General features: G+C 37.1%; 2 protein-coding genes across 8 annotated transcripts in view; one reads left to right on the top strand and one right to left on the bottom strand.

Annotated features, from left to right (window-relative positions):
• Nucleotides 1-3,711: 3,711 nt before the first annotated feature.
• On the bottom strand, nucleotides 3,712-17,677 carry CASP3 (caspase 3). Its single transcript, XM_085311376.1, has 7 exons — nucleotides 17,589-17,677; nucleotides 12,839-12,931; nucleotides 11,401-11,525; nucleotides 10,814-10,942; nucleotides 8,575-8,750; nucleotides 7,827-7,944; nucleotides 3,712-6,801 (listed from the first exon to the last, which is right to left on the bottom strand). The coding sequence occupies exons 2-7, from the start codon at nucleotides 12,910-12,912 to the stop codon at nucleotides 6,575-6,577; spliced, it is 849 nt and encodes a 282-aa protein (XP_085167502.1). The 5' UTR covers nucleotides 12,913-12,931; nucleotides 17,589-17,677; the 3' UTR covers nucleotides 3,712-6,574.
• The window catches only part of PRIMPOL (primase and DNA directed polymerase), a 20,871-nt gene continuing 14,451 nt past the window's right edge, over nucleotides 17,658-24,077 (top strand). For 3 of the 7 annotated variants that reach the window (XM_085311371.1, XM_085311372.1, XM_085311366.1), the window contains exons 1-3: nucleotides 17,799-17,988; nucleotides 21,339-21,523; nucleotides 23,320-23,411. In XM_085311371.1, the coding sequence (XP_085167497.1) occupies nucleotides 17,961-17,988; nucleotides 21,339-21,523; nucleotides 23,320-23,411 (305 nt within the window). In that variant the 5' untranslated portion in view covers nucleotides 17,799-17,960. The other 4 variants (XM_085311368.1, XM_085311370.1, XM_085311369.1 and 1 more) reach the window with 4 other exon arrangements.

Raw genomic sequence — 24,077 nt, 5'->3', positions numbered from 1 at the left:
CTGGCCAAGACAACTGCAGGAACCATGTTTTCAAAAGGGCACAACCCACCTAAGGTAAGGAACAGCCTTGTGGGTGCACGTCCAGGCTCAGACCCTTGCGCAGCAGGACCCTGCTCAGCTGAAAGTCAGCTCTCACCCATGAAGCTTGCAGCCTCYACTGAAACAAAATGGGACAGCAGAGGACAAAGAACTAGCAGGGGAAGAGAAGACATAGAAGGGTTAAGAGGCTGTGCAGGGGAACTAGTTTACCTAGATAAGGTAAATACTAATAAGGCAGGGTTACATCCTCCCTTTAACCAGCCTTTTTGAATTGTCATGCAGAAGAGGTGTGCACCGTGTGTTTGAGGAAGCTGTTTTCAGCTGAATGGGATAAAAGGGAACCCAAAAATGTTCTCATTTTAACACCAGAAGTTGACAGGGAGAGAAAGAGGAAACTCTGTGTTTGTTAAGAAAGAAAGAGCCAAAAGAAGAAATTATGTAAGGTAGTTGTCCAAGTTAGTATTAATTATGTGCTTGTATAGAAGCTGCAAGCTGCAGAACGCTAGTCATTTCCACTGCTCTCTAAGTGTGTTGTGGTTAAATAAATCAAACTAATATTTTCTTAATGATTGTGAGGCTGATGTGGTACTCTTTATCTATACATACCTCTTGTGCATCAAAAAAATCACAAATTCCTYGTTAGTATTACTATAGCTTTATCCATAGGCAGACAAACCCATTATCTGGTCCTTCTTCAGRGGTGATGAGCCTTCTTTTGTATACAATTTGAAGCCGTGAAGGCCAATTAAATCATCTAGTTCAGTATTCTATATGATCTATGCTATTGAATTTCACTAGCTAGCTCTATATGAAGCTCACTGTGTTAGGAGAGGTATTTTGGTCTTATTTTGGAGGGAGCAGTGGTGAACTACTGAATCTGATTCCAAATCCTACATGCAAACAAAAACCTTTGGGAAAATCACTGCAGCACATCTTGCTTTCTCATAGAAAGTTTTCTGAGCTGCTTTAATACTATGACTGTCTTCATAACAGAACATCTTGGTCACTAGCAAGAAAAAAAAGGTGCATTTTGTTTCTCTGGAAGTGTTAGATCTTAATTTCTGTTTAGTGATTATCCAGAAAAATGCTAATTACACAGTTTGCTTTTTAAGACTCATAGACATAAAATTTAAGGATTTACAATGTTAATTCTTATGAGAAACTTGTTTTCAGTAATCACCACTCATGATACAGGCAAAACAAACTATCACATTGACTTTCTGTTTAAATAACATCACCCCAGGTATGGCAGAAATTTTGGGGTTTGTTTTGAACATTATAGGACTACCTCTGTCAAAGGGTTGCTTCATTCAGTTATGTTTTTGTTTGTTTGTTTGTTTGTTTAAGTTGTCAAAGACTGACGCAGTAATATTATTCTGGAGATTATTGTGCTATCTACAGTGACACCCTGTGGTGATAAAGTAGCAGCTTAGCTCTGACCTTGTTATCTCTATAACTGGAAGTTTTGCTATGACCACTCCATTGCCTATATTCATTAACGGGAGAAAATATACAACGAAAAGCATTTTTTTCCTACTAATAAATATCATTCTATATAGGATATGGCTGCAGAAAAGTCAGATGCTGCTACTATCCATACTGTTAATATTTCTAAAAGTGATTCATGTGCATATGGCACATGAGACTCAGTAAGAACAGGATGTGGCTCCCAAACATTAATCCAAATCATTTCAGCAGCTGAGCTTGAAACCAAAACAGAATTTCTAGGTAGATTCAAATCTAATTCTCATGGAAAATGGTGTATTCTGTTCAAATTTGGGCAGTATTTGTTTTCACTTTGTGCTTGTTGGTTGTTGTCTTATCCAGCATTAGCTGAAGCTTCAGCATCTTCTTCAAAGTAGGCCAAGGTTTTTCAGGCAACAACTTGGCAAGCATTCGCATGTGTACACAAGAAAAATTGAGATAAGATGCTAGAGAAAATTACCCCTGATGTACAGTAGTCTTTAGTATTAAAATTTCAAAAGAGCCCATATATATATATATATATATACACACACACATCCAATAGGAATGCATTATATACATACAAGAAATAAGTAATTTGTTAACCAGTGTAATTGTATATTTTGAGCAAGTCGCACGCATTTTCTTTTATATGGAACCAAGTGCCAAAAATGTGAATTCTGTTCTCTTGGCAGCTCAAAGACAGCTTGCATGGGACTTACTGGCATCAACATTTGACTTGCCTTATTTTTTTTTAATAAAATCAAATTTGAAATATGCACTCTCAAAAGGTTTTTGTGGGAGAGGGCAGACTGACTGCATTGAATATAAGGATTTGTTTATCCAGAAGGGAACACACAACCTAGTATAAAACAAGCAGCATGCACTACCTACCTTGTCTCAACCTAGGTCTTTATTTTCTTCATCCTTCCATTGCTTAATATCAAATACGTTTGAAGAACAACATTGAGTAAACCTCATTTCTCAGTTTTGCTAGTATAAGGAGGCAGTCTTACCAAGAACAGTTAGGTCTCTTATATGCTATCTTTGTTAATTTCATCATTGATTTATGAAAAGTTTGTGGTTCTGATGGCTTTTCAAATCAGAAATTTTCAAACCACTAAGGTCTTTTCTGACATGATTTACACTGATGATTCAGTTAACTGAATAACTACATCTTTAAGTTATAAGACAAGCTCATATATAGTCTGGAAACAGCAAAGAAATCTGGCAYGAAGGCCTTCTCCAGGAAGGAGTGCTATTTTACCTTCAGTACATACTCTAAGAAACTGTCAGTTCCCCCAAATCCTTTATTAATAGTTTGCTTAATTTGTTACTTTTCAGGGATTTTTTGAGATCTGTTGTTAACTGGTGCTCTCATTTGTTTCTGTTTCAGAAGCTGTGAACTTGCATTTTTGTCAGGACCAGTATATAGTTAGYAAGAATGAATATATGCTGTACTTGCAGAATGTGTGCAAGGATATTTGTGCATGGTACTGCATGCATTTGTGCATGTAGGACAGCTACAACCTACARAATCTCTCTGAAGAGAAATGGTCTTGTGCACGTTCAGCTAGTCCAATCCTCAACACTAAATTGAGACATGAAAAGCAGCTGGAGCAGATAGTTGGTCTCACACAGCAGCAATGCCACTGCTAAGACTGCAAAACAGTGACACTGCTGGTAAGCCTGAGAAAGAGCAGTGGTGTTGGAGGTCAGAAGATGGTAAGTGAAAGACTACYGACTACATAACCTGTAAGAGAGAGACATTTGTGGATATTCCCTGTGTGAACATCCAAGGAACATCCTGTCCAGGCCCTGGACAGAAGCCTAGGTCCAAACCAAAATGATTTGGCTGGCCACCAGGCAGCACTGTGGGCACCTGGAAGTAAACAGCAGACACAAAGAGACAGTGTGTAAAGAGTGCATGTTTTTTTACTTGCAAGTAGCTAGTAAAAACTAAGATATGCTTCCTCTTGCATCTGTAATTTTCTCAAATACTGTAAGTACTAAGAACTCTTAGCATCAGTTATATTCAACATTGTGCAACATTTTCATCCAAATATTTTCATCGTGCCTTCACCATTAGCACCTATGAACATCTTCATATTTGATAYACTTGTTTCCTTATTTCTTCTGCCTTTGCAAACAAAATGATTGTCTCCCTCAAAGTCTAGAAGTTTGTTGACCTGTATATGTCTTGCTGTATTATGTTTTTTTTTTTCTCCCCCCCCCCCCAAAAAAAAATATACAGGTAATTTAACTACCACTTTATCAGCAGAGCCTCTCTGCTGGTAATTCCCAGGTCTACGGTTTCTGCTAGCCCTTTATCATACAATCCTTTAGCTTCACTCAAACTGCAACTAAGACAGCTTCTCCTTTCTCATTACCTAGTGCAAYCTCTCCCTCCACTTTCTTGCTGCTCTTCTACAATAATCTTTCARTCTTCTGTGATTTATCCCACCAAAACCTACAGTGCTGATGAACTGGTAATTGTCCCAGTGTACCATAGGTTTCATCTTAGTGTATGGTCCTCAAAAAMCAAGTATCAGTGCATCAAAAATTGTTTAGTTGTGCTATTTTTCCTCCTGTCTCTCCTAAGCCTCTATTATAACTTTTGGCTCCTCCAGCCAAAAGASCTACTTTTGAGTAGTGTTTTTGTGGCTGAAATACCTCAGCAGTAAAAATGCTGATTAAAAAGAATCTGACATATGAAACGGATTGCCAAGTCTTTTTTGCCTTCTCTAGCTCTCTAACTTCTCTATCACTGAAACAGGGCTGGCTACAACTGAATATAGTGCTTTGGGGAAAAAAAAACACACACACAGCTCTAAGTCTCGTTACTGCTTACTAAACAGTACTTGTTACTGTTTAATAYAGCCAACTTTTAAGGATGTGAGGTTTATGTATTTTTGGACAWTTTGAATTCTCATTGCTACTAACCATGGCTCAAGAAGTTAGCAYGTGGAAGCTGAAAATTTGGTGGAATTTGTATTTCTTTTGATATAATGAAATGATCTCATTATTTCTGGTACAACATTCACTACTCCTCTTSGGTCTTCTTTTTTTTGGAGGAGGAGGGGAGGTGTCAGGTAAACCAAAAGCAAACTGGAAGTGCTATTCTCATTAATTATGCTAAAGGTAGATGAAGGTGATGGACAATCAATTTAATATTAATCACCTATTGTAGGGTATGAGCACAAAACTGCTGAGTAAAATTAGAAACAATCTTGACTTAAATATTTGTCCTTTTTAAAGAAGGRAATTGTATTCAAACTTCAGAGATGCCAAGACCTCAAGAGACTGCAATTCTTGCAAAAATAGGACTAAGGAGCAAAAAGCAGTGAGGTCAGAGCCTTTTAAATCTAAGGTAGAACAATCATACTCAGTGACAGGAATTTTTTTCAAAGAATAACTACAAATTCAAGGAACCTTAATACTCCCAATTACTTTGAAGCAGATTAACAGAAGCATTATCAGTCTTTTACAACTTCACTGTGTAGCTGCTTGTTTTGATTAACAACCTACACATGGAAGTCTACATAAGGGCTTTTCTGTTATTTTTAAGTATGCTTAACAGGGATCTGTTTAGTTTTTCAACAGAAATATGGGTCAAAGCTATCACTGAAAATAGACTAGTCTTGTCGAGAGCATGCGAAAGCAAGCACTCYTCCTTTTATCCAGCAGTTAGAGTACTCATCCAAGACACTTAAAATTGCCTCCTTTGCATAACTACTTAATCTGCATTTGCCACGTCTTGCTACTCTTACTACCTGGCTTAATATTTAAGTTAAAAAAAAAAAAAAATCTGTACCCCTCTGAAAGCAATTTGCTAACCTTATTTATGCTACAAARTTTCAAGAATTTTAAGCCTTGTTTGCAAGCACCCTATATAGTCACTTACCATTCTGACTTGTCTTTTTCTGTTACAGGCTGTTACACCGAAAGACTGTTACAGGCTGAAACATAAATGTAAGCATTTTACAATTTTGTAAAAGTCCTTAAYAATAATCCCAGATGAAGCATGTCAAAAAACTCAGAGCCAAAWTTAAAAGATTTAAATTTACTGTTTGTTAATACACTTTAGCTAAAATCTCMTGAGACATGAGTAATTGTGCCATTTGATATTTAACAACGAAAATTAGATTTCTCCAATATCACAAATTTAGGTTTTCACACAGATTAGAAGTGGTGTATACCTAATACAAAGCAGATCCTAGAAGACCTCTGATTTATGGCCAGAAAAAAAAAGGAAATTAGATTATTCAGAATGCAGTCTTTTTGCACTGAATTTTTAGGCCCAAATTATACCCAAACAATATTAAGCACCCTCTCCTAAAGAGCTGCAAAAAAAAAAAATGTATTTTGGAAGACTGGTCCCTTGGTCACTCGAACTCAATACAAAATTTATTTTGAAATAGATACTGTGTGATAAAATTGTTTTACCTGATACCTCATAGAAAAAAAAAAGCAAAATAATCCAGACAAAACTGTCTTAATTCTAAGTATGACAATTTCATTTTTTAGGTACAATTAGGTGCATTCTTCCACAGTTTATAATCTAAGTTACATAAAAAAGCTGAGGTTAGTTTATAACCTAAACTTTAAAACCATGAGTTTTCTTATGAAGAAATGTGCAACATTACTATATTACCATCATTAATGAGTGCATACTATATTCCTTGATCTTTTTCCATATTGCAAGATATCAGGCCAAACTATTTACAAAAACAGTTTTTCTCTGCCTCTTCAGTAAAGTGAAATATAGCACCAATCAGAACTAATGTGATTTTTACCTATCTTCAGTCTTTTCTTCCTAACTTTTCTAGGTACTCAGAGCATTACTTTCAAATTTGCCCGTGCTTCAGCTACTCCAGTTTGCATTTCTGACACAATTCTATTTCTGACACAATTTCAATTTCTAGTAATGGACATATCCAACTTTGAGCAGCTCATCTATGCTACACACAGTAGTGAACAGTAACTCCAATTTRAAAGTGGTATTCCATACTAATATYGTATATAAATTACATATAAAAAACAAATTTAAAAATCACAAGGTGCAGGTTTTTCAGTAAGGGAAGTAAAATTCTTTGGTGAGCATAGAAACAATGCAKGGAATCTGTTTTTTTGCATTAAAATCCTGCCGAGTTGAGCAGGATTCATATTCTGCCACTGCGCGATTTACTCGRGTTAGAATCTGCATGAGTTCAAGTTTCCTTGCATGTTCCCTCAGCATTCTACATAGTGACTGAATAAACCAGGAGCCTTCAGCTGCATTTCTCCAGGAGTAATAGCCTATGGAAGAGAGATGTATTAAGTCAATCAGATGTAGTATCCTCTGATAGAAGACAGGATAGGAATTAGAAGAATAAYGTATTGTTTCCAACAGCAATGAAAGTTTTTTTCCCCCTCATTTATTTTAAAAACATATCCAGAAACCACTAGCCCACAAAGTTTAGACATGATGAGTTCTTCAAATCCTAACAAAAAAGACTTTTCTAATCCTCACATCTTTTCCAATTCAAGAAAATGAAGCAGGTGAAGAACCAAAGGAAGGAAAACTATGTCCTGCTGCAACAATCTTAGCCATTAATCATTTATCATTCCATTATGGATCCACATATAAGGAGAGGTGGTAGTACAGACAGAATCAATACACAAAATGGATTTCAGTGTCACTATCTTCATGCTTACATGCATGAATTGAAGACTGGAGCCTGTCCGTGCTGACTGAAAACGTACTGGGAATAGCAGGGGTTCTCCCACTACTCACCATGCTTAATGGTGCAAATGAAGATACAGGTGTCACCCAAATAACATGCTGGTATTTATCACCACTTCTATATGTAGTTAGATATCCAATAGTCCTGTTCTTTCAAAAGCAGCCTACCAGTATCTTTTGTTTCTTGCCATAAATTATTTGCACAACCCAGATTAACATTATAGGTAAACTCATGTATGTGACTGCAGATGAACACTTAACGTTTTTGCAGTAATAGCAAGATGTTATACATATGTATATACACACATAAATATACAAACACATACATATTTCTGTACATACACACACACACGTCTGTGTGTATCTACATATTTTTTCCAGCAGGAACCAAGAGTTGCATCTCAAAAGGAAATCAAAAATCAAAGGAAAAAAGTGAYGGAGGAATGAAAATTCATATTTCCCTGAAAGAGAACAAATGAAGTAATTGGCCACTAAAGAGTYCCCAATGATCAGAGACAACTGCAATTGTTATTTACAATGTCAGTACCCTGATATCTATAAATAATTTCAACAAACACTTTCTTTGTAAGTCTCTCACCTGGAGCAGTAGAATATGCATACAGGAAGTCTGCTTCTACAGGTATTTTTTGACACATTGGTTCATCTGATCCACTGTCTGTCTCAATACCCGAATCTAATTCTGTCCCTCTACAAGCCTATTTAGTGAGAAGAACGGGAAAAAAAAAGTGAGAAATAAAGGCAGTAATAGTCATCAGAATACTATTTTTTTCAGTTTTAAATTTGATTATTTCCCAATTAAAAACCCTACAAAAATAATAATTCATACATACAATTTCATTAGTTAGAACAAGAAGTAACTAGCATTTGGGGGGCATGTTTAGCTCAGTTGGTTAGAGTGTGGTGCTGCTAATGCCGAGGTCGCAGGTTCAATCCCTGTATAGGCTATGCTGACGGTTGGACTAAATGATCTCCAGAGGTCCCTTCCAACCCTATGATTCTATGATTTATTTAAATTAACTATCCAGGTTGATTAAAACAGTTAYTAATTTAAAGGTATATTTAGAAACTCATTTAAATATTGGCTAGTGTTTACAAAGATTTTGCAGTAACTTAATTCTATGGATTAAGTAGTCTGAACTATTACAAATACTGCCCAAGTAAGCCAGTCTGTGGCACGTTTAGTCCTGAAGAAAATCTTCTGAAACTAATTCAATTTGAATCAATTTTAGGAAAAATTAACTACTTGTTTTGCATCAATAATTAATGGGAAACATGAATTTTTGAAGTACAGATGATCTGAAGATCATTGTTCAGCTGTACATTACCTGAATGAAGAAGAGTTTGGGTTTTCCTGCCAAACTCCTGCACTTATCACCTCTGAAAAGGCTTGTTAGTACTTTCAGTTCAAGAGGACCGTCTGTACCATAGATTAGTCCTTCTTCACCATGGCTTAGCAATACACAAACAAAACTGCTTCTCTTGCTGTGATCTTCTTCAGAAGCTTGAAAGCAAAGAGAATTGTTTTAACTTTTTGCATTCCCCAGAAAAAAATCTCTGAACATTTGATACTCCCAACTGGCAGAACTCCTTGGTTTCATAACAACTAGTCCCAAATTTGGAAACCCAGAATCAGTTCTCACTTCTGAATAAAAGGAGCCAACCTACTTTACTTCAGCAGGTTGGACACAGAAATCCCCAAATTAAAGGCCAACCCTACCCATTCTAACACATGCCCACAGAACTAGGCCACAAACACTGTAACGAGACAAAGGGGGTTGGCTATAAYGGTTTTGCACAGCGTTTCAGAAGTCCGAGTAGTACACTTTGCTCTCACAACAATGGCCAGTCTCCAGATCTGGGAACAGACCGATGGGGAGTTCTGCTTTTTGGAAAAGGACAGGGGAATCTTACCTTTCTTTTTAGTTTGAAAAATGTTTCAACTGCTTGGATTACATGGGAACTGAATGTAGCACAAACACTATTACCRCTGCAGGGACCTAAGTATTAACATTATCTTTCTCTCTCACTCTGTAGTAACAGAGTAGCAAGCTGTAGTAACATCTTTCATGACTCTGGGTTTTCTACCTAGACTTGTGTTTGTTTGTTTCGTGGGCTGGTTTGTTTTTTTTAAATCTAGGGTGCACAAAGAGCATAGAATAGATGCCCTATGGCCTCTTTTGTTGCCTAGGCTTGTGGGGACTGTACTTGAGGACCGAGATGTTTCTTTTCAATATATGAAGAGAAACAAACAAAGCATTCAATTTAGAAGAGGAAATCAAAAAGCAATTTTAAGTGGAAAGATTAAGAAGATGTAAAAGTTTCTAGAAGAAACAGGTAACGTTCCTGAGAGCTAAAGCCTTTTGTTTTAGAGCTATCCAAAATACTGAATTTCTATTTTGAAAACACTGAACTATTTTGATTTTACTCAAGTGAAGCACATGAAGGCATTTCTATAATCCATGGATAAATGCTGCATCCAGAAAAGTCTAGAAACAGCACAGACAGCTTCCACAAGTCCTTCCTCAGAAGTAAATAAATTTACTTGTATGTTTTTTTTAAGTATCTCAAGTTAGGCTGCAGTTTGGAGTTACAATGCCCATTTGGAGGCTTTATACCTCAAGTAAGACTGGATGCAGAGAAAGTAATTTCCTACTTTCAGCTACTGTCAACGGACAGGCTGCAACTATACTATGCCCAGAAGCATTTTCTGACAAATATTAACTGGCAATAAAGAACCTGCATCTATGCTAGTAAATACTTAAAAGCATCATGAAAACTGGCCACTGGGAATAGTCTCTGAAACACTTTTACCGCTCAACTTTGCCAACAGCCTGGGAAAGTGCTAGTCAGCCTGTGCCACAATCATGCCTGGAGAATCTTTCAACAGTTAAGAATCTTTCAACAGTTAACTAGAACAGACTAGGTTTTCCAGGGCAATAGATTAACTCCAGGAACCGTTAAATTTACTGGTCTAGACGCACAAACAAAGCAGGACTAATACAAACAGTAGTATAAAGATATCGCTTGAAAAATACGTGGTTTTTTTTCCATAAGTCAGCCAAAACAAAGGTTATTTTATTTCTCTCCAAGAGTAATTCAGCGCATTCATTTGCTGTTTCGGTCACGTAATCAAAATATCTCTTGGGCAACATCACTAAGCATAGAACACAGAAACCCCTCTCTATCCAATTAGACAGGCTTCTAACTCACAGAGCTTCAGTGGTCCAAGGCTCAGGAAAGTTAGTCAGTGTGTATTTAAGTTTCAGTCTTTTTTTCGATTTGTCTTTAAAGATGACTGTTTCCTCAATATCCTTTTTCCAAGTAGCAAAAAAGATGGACAGACAATGATGAATAAATACAGAAACTAGGATGTATATATGATCCTTAGGAATAAATCACTGAGTTATTTAGGTATGAAAAAAACATGGAAGAGAAACATCAAAGATCTGCAGACAAGAGGTGTACTTAGAAACAATGGTGCATTTTATATGTGTATATATATATATATATATGTGTGTGTATATATATATATGCATATATATATATATATATAAAATTACTTACTGTTTTTCAGTAGTTTAAAGATGTCCCTGCATGAAAGATCATTGTTAAGCTTGATTTTATATCCTAACTTCATAAAAACTTCTCTGACACTTGCAGCATCTGCATCGGTACCTGAACGAGGTAACATTCCTACACACAAAAGAAATGCGTTATTTTGATATGATATAGACAGCACAGTCTGTCCGAGCCAAATGCTTTTTTTACTTATACCTGTATCAGCCTGGAATATTATGTACTCCATTCCTCCATATTTGTACTATTTTGGAGATTTATTTATTACTTATTTTTATATTTAYCTATCTATATATAAAGAGAGAGAAAATTATTTCATTTTCAAACCATAAATTATGACTAAAAGGTAAGACAGAATTGCACTGTAGAACAATTTTTTCGCACTATTACTACTATACGTTAACACGTGCCCTCTACGCATACTTTGAAAAAACACACTGAAATATATTACACTCATTTAAACAACTTAATTTTAGATTTCTGTAAAATTAGACTGTGTATTTAATTTTGAAGAATAGCATGCACAACTAATTTGTCTGAACTAAGGAAAATACTTAAAAATTTGAATGAGATACCAGTCTCTCGGTGGAAGTTCTTGTTGTTTATTATTACACATTCTCCCATTTCTGGATAGTCCATTCTGTAACTGTAGTCTGGCAGCATTCCAGAGTCCATGGATTTGCTAACAGGCAGGCTCTTTCTGTGTAGGAAGGAAAAAAGATTATTTCAACAAAACCAATAAAAACAATAATGTTTGCTGCTCATTCCCTAGAAGTTATGTCTATGGAATCAGTGGATAGATCTGGTCTAAGATTAATGAAGCACTGCACTGGCAGAGAGGCTGCAACAACCAACAAGACTGCTTTGTACAGTAACACTCCCAAACTTACGTTTCAAGTTCAGTAAAATGTATAGATACAAATGACTTTCTATGAAGTTGTTTCTCATTTGTGTATTTGTAGTAGTCTTCCATGCAACTTGTAACAAGCTTAAGTAATTGGGGAAGATTTGCGTCTGAAATGATAATGCCACTGCACAGGGGAATATAAATACCGATCTAAGAAAACCAATGATTACACCAACAAGAAATCAGGTCTTTTATCTTTTGATATTAGTGTACTTGGAGGCAAGATCAGGTGCAAGAGTACACATCTACAGCTGAATTTTAACCAAAAGCTGTGTTACTACTGAGTTTTCATAAGTGAATGCTCAAAAGCTAGAAAATGACAAAAACTCTATATGCAGCTGTAATTCTGCCTCCGTGTGCATACTAGCTGCAACAGCACTGCTGACTAAGGCTCCTTTACATTTTACTCAGTCAACACATACTGAAGTTGATATGGCTTTTCTCATTTTAAGCACATGGTAAGCAGCTACAAGATTGGGGTCCACAGTATCATATTACACTCTACGATTAAAAAAAATAATGCCCTTAAACCAGTTTTTCATTAAAATAGAAAAATTATTTCAGAAACAAAACAACTTCCCAGGAAGGATATAATTTGATGATAGAGGTACGCCAATCTGCCAACTAGTGGTCACCAGAAAGACTAGTCCTGCTCTTCCTCCCTTTTGCAGCTGCAGGCTTGCCTTGGCACTAGTGCTTCTGTACATTTAACTCTACAGTATGTCAGTTTAATCAGGTGAACTGGTTGCCATGGATTCAGGTGAGCTCCAGTACCAGCTCAAGCAGGGGTGTGCACATTTAGTCCAAGATGAGCTAGAGATTTCTCTTTTCAAGAGGAGCTAATGACTTGATAATATCATTAAGGCTGATCTAACTTCACCTTAAACGTTCTTCTTTTTAATACCTTGCTTGTATGTACACATGCCCAGTTTCGTCTGAGCCTGTATACTGTCAAAGCCAGTAAGCCAGATTTAATTATTGTTTATGATTATTATAATTTACTGGAAATTATTTTTAAATATTTCTATAACTCTCACCTTCAGTAACACTACAAGGTTTTTCAAGACAATACATTCAAGACTTAAACATGAAAATATGTCACTTACCCTTTGGAACCAGGAAAAGATTTTGCATCTGACACATCTTCCCCTGACTGCCGTCCATCTCTTGCATCTGTCATTATGGCTCTTAATTATCAGCTTAAAAACATAAGTAAATAGAAATATAAGACAGTTCACTTTCATATATATTGCTTATTTTTTGTTAGGTTTTTCTTAAATTTTTGCATTGAAACTATAGAGAAACTATAAACAGAGATTGACATAGGGAGGATATTAGCCTAGGACTAGGAACCATTCCTAGGACAGCCTAGGAATGAATATTAGTAGAAAAAAGTCAGCATTTCTGAGCAATTTCTAGGTAACTTACATTTGAAAGAAGAACACAAATGTTTTTCTAAATTATCACACTTTAAAGTGCAACAACTCTGGGAAAAAAATGCAAATCATTGTTATCAAATGATTGAAAATGCCTACAAAAAAGCAGGATGAGAGGTGAAGAAGCTGACGGTACTCTTTATAATATTATAATCTCCATATACGCATTAATACCTTTCTTAAAATTACAAATAGTGTCATACTTGGCTCTTTCCATCTCTGTGAGACAGAAAAATTGAGATCCAAAACCAAACAATGTAAGTTACATGATGCGTGCAAAGAATAATATGCAAGATTAGATACTAGGCCAAAGAATTTTGCAAAATAAGTCATTTTTCTGCATGCCATTTAGCAAAAAACATCACTGCATCCAATCACAATTGGGGTAAATGGAAGCAAATGCAGTAAAAATAACACAGAAACCCAACATCATAACTGAAAACAGTTGATGGAATGAAAGCTACACTGTGGGCTGCTATTGACTTTTGATCTGAACATGAGTAGGGAAATGATGAATGATACCAAGGCAGAAATCAATTTAAAAACAATAACCCACCCCTCTCAGTTACTCTGTCTGCACTCATGGAACACATTCCCACAAGTTATCTTTAACTCAGCATTCAGAAAAGAATTAAGCATTATATAAATTAAGTCATCAAGTAGGACAAAGTAGTAAATGTTTAGACCTCAAGAAACTATGCACCAYAAGGCAAGAATTTTAAAGAAACTCACTTAGTGGGCAGACTTATGATTAAAAGAAGATAACATAAATAGCCAGAACAAGTAATAAGGATTTCTATCTTGTCAGTCCAACAAATCTTATTTAAATCTATGTGAGGCTGGCAACTGTATTTGCCACCCTATGCAATTATATTATTGTCTGTTAATTTCATACTCATACTCTAGCTAGCACACCTTGCAACCACATATTTTCCAYAACAGTAATTACTAATGCATCAGAAGCACCAGAGGGTGTATATAACCTTCTCCCTTTCCTTATTTCTTATTTATATTTTTGTGGCTTCTCAAGGTTGCTCTGAATACTATTCTCTGTATCTTGGAGTGCTAATATAATTAAGAAATCTTGGTACTCACAAAATGAGTCTAGACCTGCAAACTATACCATGCAAGTTAGAAGCACACAGGAGATTCCCTTAAAACCAAATTACAAATTATCAAATAAACATGATACTTTATATTTCAGAAATTCACTGTAAAGACAATATAGGGCAGGAACTAGGTCTATGGTGCTGAACATAGATCATGGCATCACTATGATCTGGATTCATTCTTTCTAAGTTCCCTATGCTAAAAAAACAAGAGAGAGAAGAAGAAGAAAAAAGAAAGAAAAAAGCACTTCCAAAGGACAAGTCAAGTACCTAAGATGTGAATCACTCTGAGATGCCTCCTCTTGATTTGATGCTAGAAAATCTGGAGTAACCATGCTCTTGCCTGAGGTACTGCAGTCATTCAGCCCTATGCCATACTATTGGGCAAGGAGTGCTAATGACAATTAGCGAGTCTTGAGTGACAACCTCCTCGACTTTATTGCAACTTTAATTTACAACTGCTGTCCTTGATCCCAAGCCACAGAAACAATGAAAACTGCAGAAGTAGCTAGCAGAGACTAGAATTATAATGAATTATAATGTATTCTACTATTGCATCTTGAGTGGAGCTTGTCTAAAGATCTGTATAGAAGTTGGAGAGATACTCAAGGAAACTGGGTATAATGCCTACTATATTTGAACATTAGGTATTTACAAATACATCTGCTTCATCTTCAGAACAGAATCCACAATTTACCTTTAAGTTCCATGGATTTTTTTGACCATCTTAAAGTACCAATTCACCTATACTTCTTTAAAGAACAAAACACATCCACAAAGAGGCATCTGTCATGTTGCTGGCCTCTCAAACGCATGCCTTATTAGCAATACTTTTTATGCCCTGCAATGCTAATGTCAGAGTAGCAGCAACGCTCTTAGCAAGCGACACTGATTTTAACCAGGTACTAAGAATTACCTCATCTTAGTTTAGGTAATGCAATGAAGTCATACTCCATCAAGCAGAATACCCATTTCCCTGTAGAGGATGATCTCATGCTAGTAGGAATGGTGGGGCAAGTTTTCCAGGAAAATATATTAAGAATTTAATTAAAATTGTTATTCTGTTCCTTGATATTCTTTTCTCTGAAAGCTTTGGTGAGAAGAGCTTTCAACTGTAAGGAAACTTAAAGATCAAATAGTTGAAGAATAGCATTTTTAATCTAGCAGAATATTTTCTGTAAGGACAAGGAACTTGTTTTGATTGTTCTTTTTACTATTTTAGTTGGAAAAATTTGTAGTATTTAAAAGCCCTGTGAGGCAGAGATAGAAGATGTAAATAAAGACAATCTTACAATGATCTTTGCAAGTATTAAACAGTAAAAAATAAGCTGGTTGAAAGAGGTCCAAAATTCAGAGCAACGAGCAAGCTCTGAGAAATGACCCAATTAATAGTTTATCTGTATAGTAATAAAACCAAAAATGTAATTTGCTCTACATAAATACAATTGTTCTCTTTTATTTTGACAGGATAATGATAAATAAAACAATGTATTTAGTCCATTTCAGCCTCTTCATATAATCACTTATCACTATTGTCATAGGATACTTTGAATAAAAAAAGATTTTTTTTTTAATTTGTCTTGTATGGTTCACAAATTCAGACAAGTTAACAACATAATGATAAAAATAACACCAGAGCTTCTCAGACAGGAAAGGAAGTAAATAACTCATCTCTAGTTACAACCATAGCCTGAAATATGCAAACCACAGCAGACAAGAGAACACATGTTCAGTATAGGCCAGCTGCTACAAAGCAATGATCATAGCAGTACTAAAATACACATCCAAAACAGAAGCCAGTATCAAAAAACATGTCCAAGGATTACAAAAGGGCACAGTTTTCCACTTCACATGCTTGCAAAATAAAACGTCAAGCATTCAAGGCAGCTCTTTTTATGTACATGGATACAGTACACTGTGATACCAATGCAGACATGCAAAATTAATAGTTTTACCTGAGATAATGTATATTGATAATTAYATAATTAACAATAGAAGGAAAACTGTATGATGACTATAGGGGAAAAAAAGCATTATATTTTCTCTGTGGCATTGCACCAATACTAAATACTGCTTCCACTGATGGAAGCATGTCGATATTGTGACAGCATTTCACATTGATTCTGGTCGGAATGTGGTTGCTGGAAAGCACTGACCCTGGGCCAGCACTCTGATCTTCCAAAGATAAACAAAATTTTAGTTAATTGGCATTAATCTGCAAAATCGGCAAATCATGAATTTACTCCCAGAGTAGATAGGACCCTTGCTTATTCATCCATCTACATCCATCTATATACATCCAACTACATTATCATCACAACCAGTAACGTTAAGGAACCTGATAGACTACTAGGGGTAAGGTGTAGATACTCAAACCTGCCTGCTAACCATAAGCAGATACTTAAAAAAAACTACAAGCATTCCCTAGAGGATCAAATACTGGACTACCAGTACTACCCTTCAATTTAGCAGGGAAGAGACTGATGATACCTTGGACAGGGACATCTACATGCTATAAGGAGTTCAGATTACAATTTCTGTCAAGTGAGCAACTCAGGCGTGTTGATGCTTTTCCCTTTGTTTGCAGGATTAGTATTAGAGGCAAACATCCTTACTGCTGYGCCTGTGAGTCTGATCTCAGGATGAATCTAAGCTAACACACATCCAACATTTTGTTCCAAACTGGGTCACTGTAGTGCCATTTTTCAGATGAGACTTAACCTGCTGTCTCCAAAGACTTGCTTTGGTAAATCCAAACTCAATTTTTGGCCTAGGTTTCAAGTTAGTAGTCTATCAGAGCGACACTGGAAAGCAGCCTTTTTTAGAAGAAATTTAATATTTTTTACCACACATATAGAAACCCCACGTTAAATTAACAAATGGTTAGTTTTAGGTTTCTGGGAATGCAACAGTCCACCCGCATTATCTTCCTACATTAAGGAGGGAGCCTGGGAAGCGCCATGGCTCGTCCCACCCCGCCGCGCGGCTCGGGCTGCCCGCAGCCGGCTCCGCCTCCCCTCCCCCCTCGGCCGCGGCCCATCGCCGAGGCGCCGGGGCTGCCCTCGCAACGCCCCCGCCCCACGGAAGGAAGGGGCAGGGCCGGCGGCCACCGGGGCTGTGCCTTAGCGTGGCTGCCCCGCGGCCGCCGCTGCGCCGACAGAAGCCCCGGGGCCGCCAGAAAGGCGCCGCTTTGTCCCGGTCCCGCCCGCCCCCGAGCAAGGGAGGGCGGCAGGCTGCCTCCTCCCCCCCCCTCGCCCGGGCTCGCCTGCCCGCCCGCAGCCCGACAAGCCTCGCGCCGCCGCTGCCCTCACCCACGGGCTCTCCCGCGGCGCGGCGCTCCGCTCCCCACCTGGCCTCTCCCGGAGCCGGGCAGCGAGGGAAGGAGCCACCCGCCGCTAGGAAGAGCCTCCGCGTTGTGCGAGCGCCCCGCCTCGCGGCGGGCAAGGGGCGGGGCAGGGGCGGCCCGACCGCGGCGCGTTCAAACGCCAACGGCGGCGCGGAGCGCGCGGCGGTGAGTCGGGGTCTGAGGCGGGGCAGGGCCTGGCTCGCTCCCTTCCCTCCCCACCGCTCTGCACGACCCCCTCCCCCAACGCCGCCTCCGCGCTCCTCGGGGAGCGGCGGGGCGGGAGCGGCCGTTGGCGGCCGTTAGCGGCCGTTAGGAACATGGCTGAGGGGCCCCCCGCATGGGCGGAACATGGCGAGAGGCGCCAGGTAGGGGCGGGGCCGGGCCGGGCCGGGCCGAGGGGAGCAGCCGTTGTGCGCGGCCGCGCTGTGGCCAGGCGGCGGCCGCGCGCGCACGCGGGTGCGGCGCTGCGCGGGGCAGGTGGGGAAACGGCCGCTGCGGGCCGTAACGGATGCTCTCGCTGCCTAGGAGCGGACCGTGGAGCAGGCAGCTTACCTTTTGAATTGGGTAAACGTTAGCCCCTCGTTTTAAGCTTTGCCGGTTCCTTTGTTTCTCCTAATCTTGTCAGAACTGTAGGGTTTTTTTTTTTTATTATTTAAAATAATAAAATAATAAAGGGGGTTATGTGAAATCCCACCATTTTCYTTGAACTAAAGAAGGGAAAATGGTACGGTTTGGTAGGTGTGTCTGCCTTAAAACATGCGGCCCCAAGGCTTGGCAAACAATAAGCAATAAAAGGATCTCATGGTATGTTATCCACAATGAAATCATCCTCACGATTTTCATGCTTGCCTTTTTTCTGACTCATAATTTTTTTTCGTATTYGGATCTGGTATTCTTGTTACTATTGCTAATGAAATTGTGCTATCTAACCATGCTAATTATATTTTAATTTATATTATTAGCATAAAGATTTCAAAAACCAAGTGGAGTTCCCGAGKGTTTTTTAACATTCTGACCATGGTAATGTTTTAAGTATTTAAATGTGRTTGTTGTTACAGCTTACAAAGAACCTAAGTAAATCTGTGCTCACACGGATGAAAAACAAGCATTCACGCATTTTGATTGCAATTGTGTGTGCATTACGCACGCACTGCAAGTGCAGAAGTGCTCAAGCAAGCTTTGAATGGGCTTGCATGCTGGGCCTCTTACAGTTGCCTGAGCATGAAACTTGGTTATTTCTGCTGTATGCTGCAGTGGAAATATGTCTTGCTTGTGTCTGAATTTGCGTAACTTGGATATGTGTTTTGTTTCAGTCCTTTTGTGTGCTGAAAAAATGTTTCTGACAGTCCAAACAAGTGATTGATTATGATCTTAAGTAAATGGCAGGGGATGATTAGCATATGAGAGGGCATCTTTCTGGTTTCAGTGATCTAAAGAAATAATCTTTAGATTTCAGAAATCTAAAGATGTACTGAGCTGTGTCAGAGCTGGCACTTCCACTTATAATGGATTTTTATCTTCCCTTGCTGTGTGATGCAAACTTGGAAATTGTTCAACCTGGCAATGAATGTGGTCCTAATCCTTTCTTACTAGAATCTGAATACTCTGCAACACACTTCTATACAATAGCTGTTTGAATATGAAGGTTATTTCCAGCTTCATTATGAACTTCATGAGAGAATTTATTTTCATATTTGTATATGGACTTTTAGAAGCGAAAAACAGAGTAAGTTCAAGATAAAAAACTAAATTTTCCAGTAGGCACTCACCTGCTTTTTGATAGCCTTTCATCAAAGGGGAAAATGAAATACAGAGTTTAAGTGATCTCCCAGGAGATACCTTTTCTTACTGACTTCATATTCAATCAAAAACAAAGTAGTCCAAACATGTTGGTGACAAAACTTGGAGTTAGATTATCCCTGTAAACTCAGCAGGTTTACTAGTCTGAAGGTGTAAAGGTGTAAATTGTACATACTATAAGCAGGTGTGTTATATTGGGTACATTTGGTATAGGAGCTGAAGTTACTTTGGAAAGACCTAAGACTGCCGAGAATCCTTGAACATTTGGACTGAAAAAAAAGTAACAAATCTCAACTTAAAGAGGCATCACCTTTGCTAAGATTCAAGTACCCCTGCAGAAATTGTCTTTCTGTAAAAAAAAAAAAAGTCTAAATAAAGCTTAAAATGAGTCTAGAATTATGTGAATTCTCCTTCATCTCTCTTCTTTTTAACTGTTGTCTTGTGGGAGGGTGCTGAGATAACTCAATGTGGAAGCACAGTACAGATGTGCTACTTTACAGTAATGCAGTATCAAAGTGAAACCAAAGATTCAGCTGGCACTTCTGAGAAATGTTGATCACTATTCTATGATTTCTCTTTTCATTTCCAGAGCAGAAATTGATTGCATGAAAGGAAGGGCCTGGAGGAAGTTCACAGATCAGCAGGCTGTTAAGGTCTGCAGACATGATATGTTTGGCCCCGATAAGAAGGAAAAAAAAAAAATATTCTGTTATTTAGACTTGACCCAGGYACTAAACCTTCAAACAACGGGCAGGTTTAAGTGTAGGTGTCCAGAAAACTTAACTGCGGAAGATTTCAAGGAGGATTCAGAGGATCTAAAATATGGGTTTCAGAAGCTCACGGGGTATTCAAATACTTAATTTCACCTTATGGATTCAGTCTGTTGAAAGTATGGATACTTTCGAGTATAGTTAGTTTTGTTTTCTCTTTTATTGCGGCTAGGATGTTGTTAGTACCAAAGACTGGTAAACAATAATGCTAGGCAGAACGAAAAGATACATAATCTTTCAGACTTCTTATCCCTCTTCTTCTGTTTCAGTTTCTTAGAAGTACTCTAACTCATTTTTAGACATTTTGAGTGGCAATAATTTTTTTTCAGAAAAAAGAGATAGTAAAACTTGCAAATAATTATACTCCTGTTATGCTAATATATTTTTGTGTTTTAGATTRCTTTACAACATTTGGATTCCATTATGTGATTACAGGTTTAAAGGCTGTATGATGGCATTATTGTCTTGCATAGTGTTTTCTGGGAAGCGATAGGATTGCTATTTTAGGTTCGCAAGGAAGTATATAAAATGTGAGATTTTAAAGCAGGTGAAAGTATTACTGATTGATAGCTAAGGTCAGCAGCAGGGAATAGAGCAGTCATTTAGGATTTCAGCTCTTTTACTTTGAGACAAAGAGCTCAGAGCTAGGTCAACAAAATCTTAATTTTTGCTCAGGAACTCAAGTGATTTATTACCCTTGTAAATCAATTGCCTTGTCTTTTTCCTCCAACCAGAAAGCAGAAGTGATAGTATTTGCCATAAAGCAGAAATGATAATTCTTTTCTACTTGCTACTAACGGTGCRAGGCTAATTAAGACAGTTTGCTGTACTTTTTGCAGAGTGTAATACTGTTCTGTAAATATAAATGAAACTTCTTGTGCATTCCCTTACTTTCTTTTCTGTGTGTTGATCTTTGAATTAATATGAAAATAAATTATCTTAGTACCAAAACTATATGAAAAGGTTAAATGTTAAAGGGAATATCATAGTTAAGTTGGATAGTGATTTTGAGTATTGGCTATTCTAAGTGAATAAGTAATGTATGCTCAATAAATACAGAATCAAAAACAAGAGATGGATATAAGGTATATTAAAACTGAATCACAGATAATTGATACTGATTTGGTTATTTGTAATTGCTTTAGGACAAATGAAGAGAAAATGGGAAGAAAGACTGAAGAAAATTGAAGAACTAGCATCTCACTATGAAAGAAACCCTCTTCTTCCAGTTTACAGACCAAAACTGTCCAAACTTTTTCAACCATCCCCTGTTTGGAAAATATTTTGTCGGCAGACTGAAGCTTTTCGTTATGTAAAAACTTGTAAAGAGGTAAATTCTGTGTTGAATGTCTCTACTTTTTGAGTGCTTCTGGTATTTGGCTTCATTTAAAAGCCTGGATAACAGTAAAGTCTTTAGTAGGTTGCAGGATCTTTTGGTTTTGAAATCTTGACACAAGTCTTCTAAAAAATCTTTCTGGAAGATCATGATGCACTGTGGATAACTCTAGTAAGTTTTAGGGTAAGAACTGATGTATGACCTTAACTTATAAGAGCAGAGGTGCTTTTTGGAAACATTGTAGTTATAGATTTATTCCTCCTTAAGATAAGAAAGCTGACAAGGTTGGCAGGAGAATAGGAAAGGAAAGAGACAGGTAGGAAGAAAGGAGAAAATATGAGAGGGAAAGGAAAAACAGGAGGTAGAGACTTAGCAAAATGAAAAGAAAAATAATACACCTTTCTACTGCACTCAGAGTAGCAAGTTCAGATATTGATAAGTAATGAGCCACATAAATAAGCATTATSTGAAATGTGTCCTCTGTCTCCAGTTATCTGCATTTAATACTGTTCAAATTGATTACTTCTTTTAAATGAACATAATACACTGCACTATTTTTTGCAATTTTAGGTGTTCAAGTAATCCTGCAGGTCTGAATTTTATAAATATAATTACAATAATTTGCTAATTCCTTTCAGAAATATCCAATAAAAGCATGCTGATTATAAGACATCTTCAACAGTGTATACTGAGTTAGCAGAAGAACCTTGTGGTCTTCATATATGGGTAATTTAATTACCTAGGCTTTCCATGTTCCAGTTACTTGGGAGTTCCGTACTTTTGCAAACATTGGAATTAAACAAACAAACTAGTCTTGACTGAAGCTTTCTTTTTTTGTTTAGTTGACTAAGTATTTGGTTGGAACAGTCAGTTTAATGACCGCTTATGTCACTATGTTTATGTATCCACTTTTTAATGCTTTTTCATTTTCTTTTCCATAARATAAACTTCCTTTTCTCATCTATAGACAAGGCTGCAAGGAAAATTGAGTAGAGATCACTTCCATTTAGACATTATGTAACAGAGAATTTTTGAAGTATAGCAAACTATACATGCTCAAAACTTACGTAACTCCAGAATAAAAACCCCGTATGGAATATTTGTATGTATTGAGTAAGCATTTGGAAGCAAAGACTTAACAATAAGAGGCATTATTTTTGGTGTTTAGTCACCTAAAAGGATGTACACTTAAATGTCCTGCTGCCACAGATTTTCTGTGTTGGCTATGAACTAGATKATTTTAATCTGTCTTTTAAAATAACCCATATTGAAAGTCTCTTGGTCTCTTTAAGACTGTTCTGACAGTTGTTTTCCTAAACATATTCTCAACAGGTTGGCAGTGAGTTTTTTTTGATTTGTCTTTGGATTTCTATTTTTGCTTTTAAATAATATAGAATCTAGGGAATATTTGTTATGAAGTCACATGCAGCCATCACATCAGTGAGACTGTTCTTTTTGGGACATTGTTTCTCCTCTCATTAAATGGATTTGCTGTGATCAGAAAAAAAAAATACTGAATTTTGTTGAGAAAATAGAAGTTACATTGATGTAAATTCATCATAGATCTGTTAATCTCAGAAATTCTTCAAATTTATAATCCCATAACAGAAATTAGAAAGAAGTTTAATTAAAAAAACAATTGCTTCTTAGATTAGAAAAGGATAAGTGATACACCTAATTTCTTAAAAATATTTCTATTGACATTAATTCRTATGGGTGAAAGTTAAGTAAGAACTTCTGAAAATTTAATTAATTTTCTAAATAAAATGACTTATTTTTTGTTTGAAAAGGATGTTCATGTATTTGCCTTGGAAAAGAACACACAAAATGGAAAGAGGCTTTACCTTGTGACAACATATTATGAGCTTTGGTTTTATTATAGGTAAGTATTCAAAAAGGATCCCTATGCTTTACTGGGGAGGTAAATCAGTCCGGCTCTAAGTAGCTTGAGGTAAGATCTTGGCCCTGGGGAAAACCTACATAATGAAAAATTATTCTATTATATAGTATTTTCAACTTTTTTTTTTTGAGTTGCAGACCTCTATTTCCTATGAATTGAAGTCCTCATGTCTGGCAAACTTAAATTTAATAGCAGTAGATTTGCTTTTTCTGCCAGCTTTCTTCAGGGGATCACACTGACACACAACACAAATATATTTCCRTGTTCAGTGATACATCAGTTTAAATGCATGTTAATGTAAATATCTGATTAACAACATATCGGTTTGCTTTTGTTTCATGAGCAGTTTCAAATATTTACAATTTGATCATGTACTGAACATTTTCCATTTTTTTTCACAATAAAACATCTGGTTATGAAGCAAAAGAAATCTAAGTAAGATTTTGTAAGATTTTCTGTAAGATTTTGGGGGTGGGTTTATGAAGCTAAATCCTAAACCACATATCAGCAAAGCTTATAAGTTTTGAGTTTATAACTTAAAGTTATAAGTAACAGCCCTATACTGTTCTGAAACACTTACATTTGTTTTAGTACAGGTAGTTGGTTAAAAAATAAAAGACTATTTAGGACTTGTGAGGTTCTTTTTTG

The sequence above is a fragment of the Rhea americana genome, unplaced genomic scaffold (assembly GCF_003343005.1).
Source record: "Rhea americana isolate MKP2758 unplaced genomic scaffold, rheAme1 scaffold_34, whole genome shotgun sequence".
NCBI lineage: Eukaryota > Metazoa > Chordata > Aves > Rheiformes > Rheidae > Rhea > Rhea americana.
This window is presented reverse-complemented; position numbering and strand designations above follow the sequence as displayed.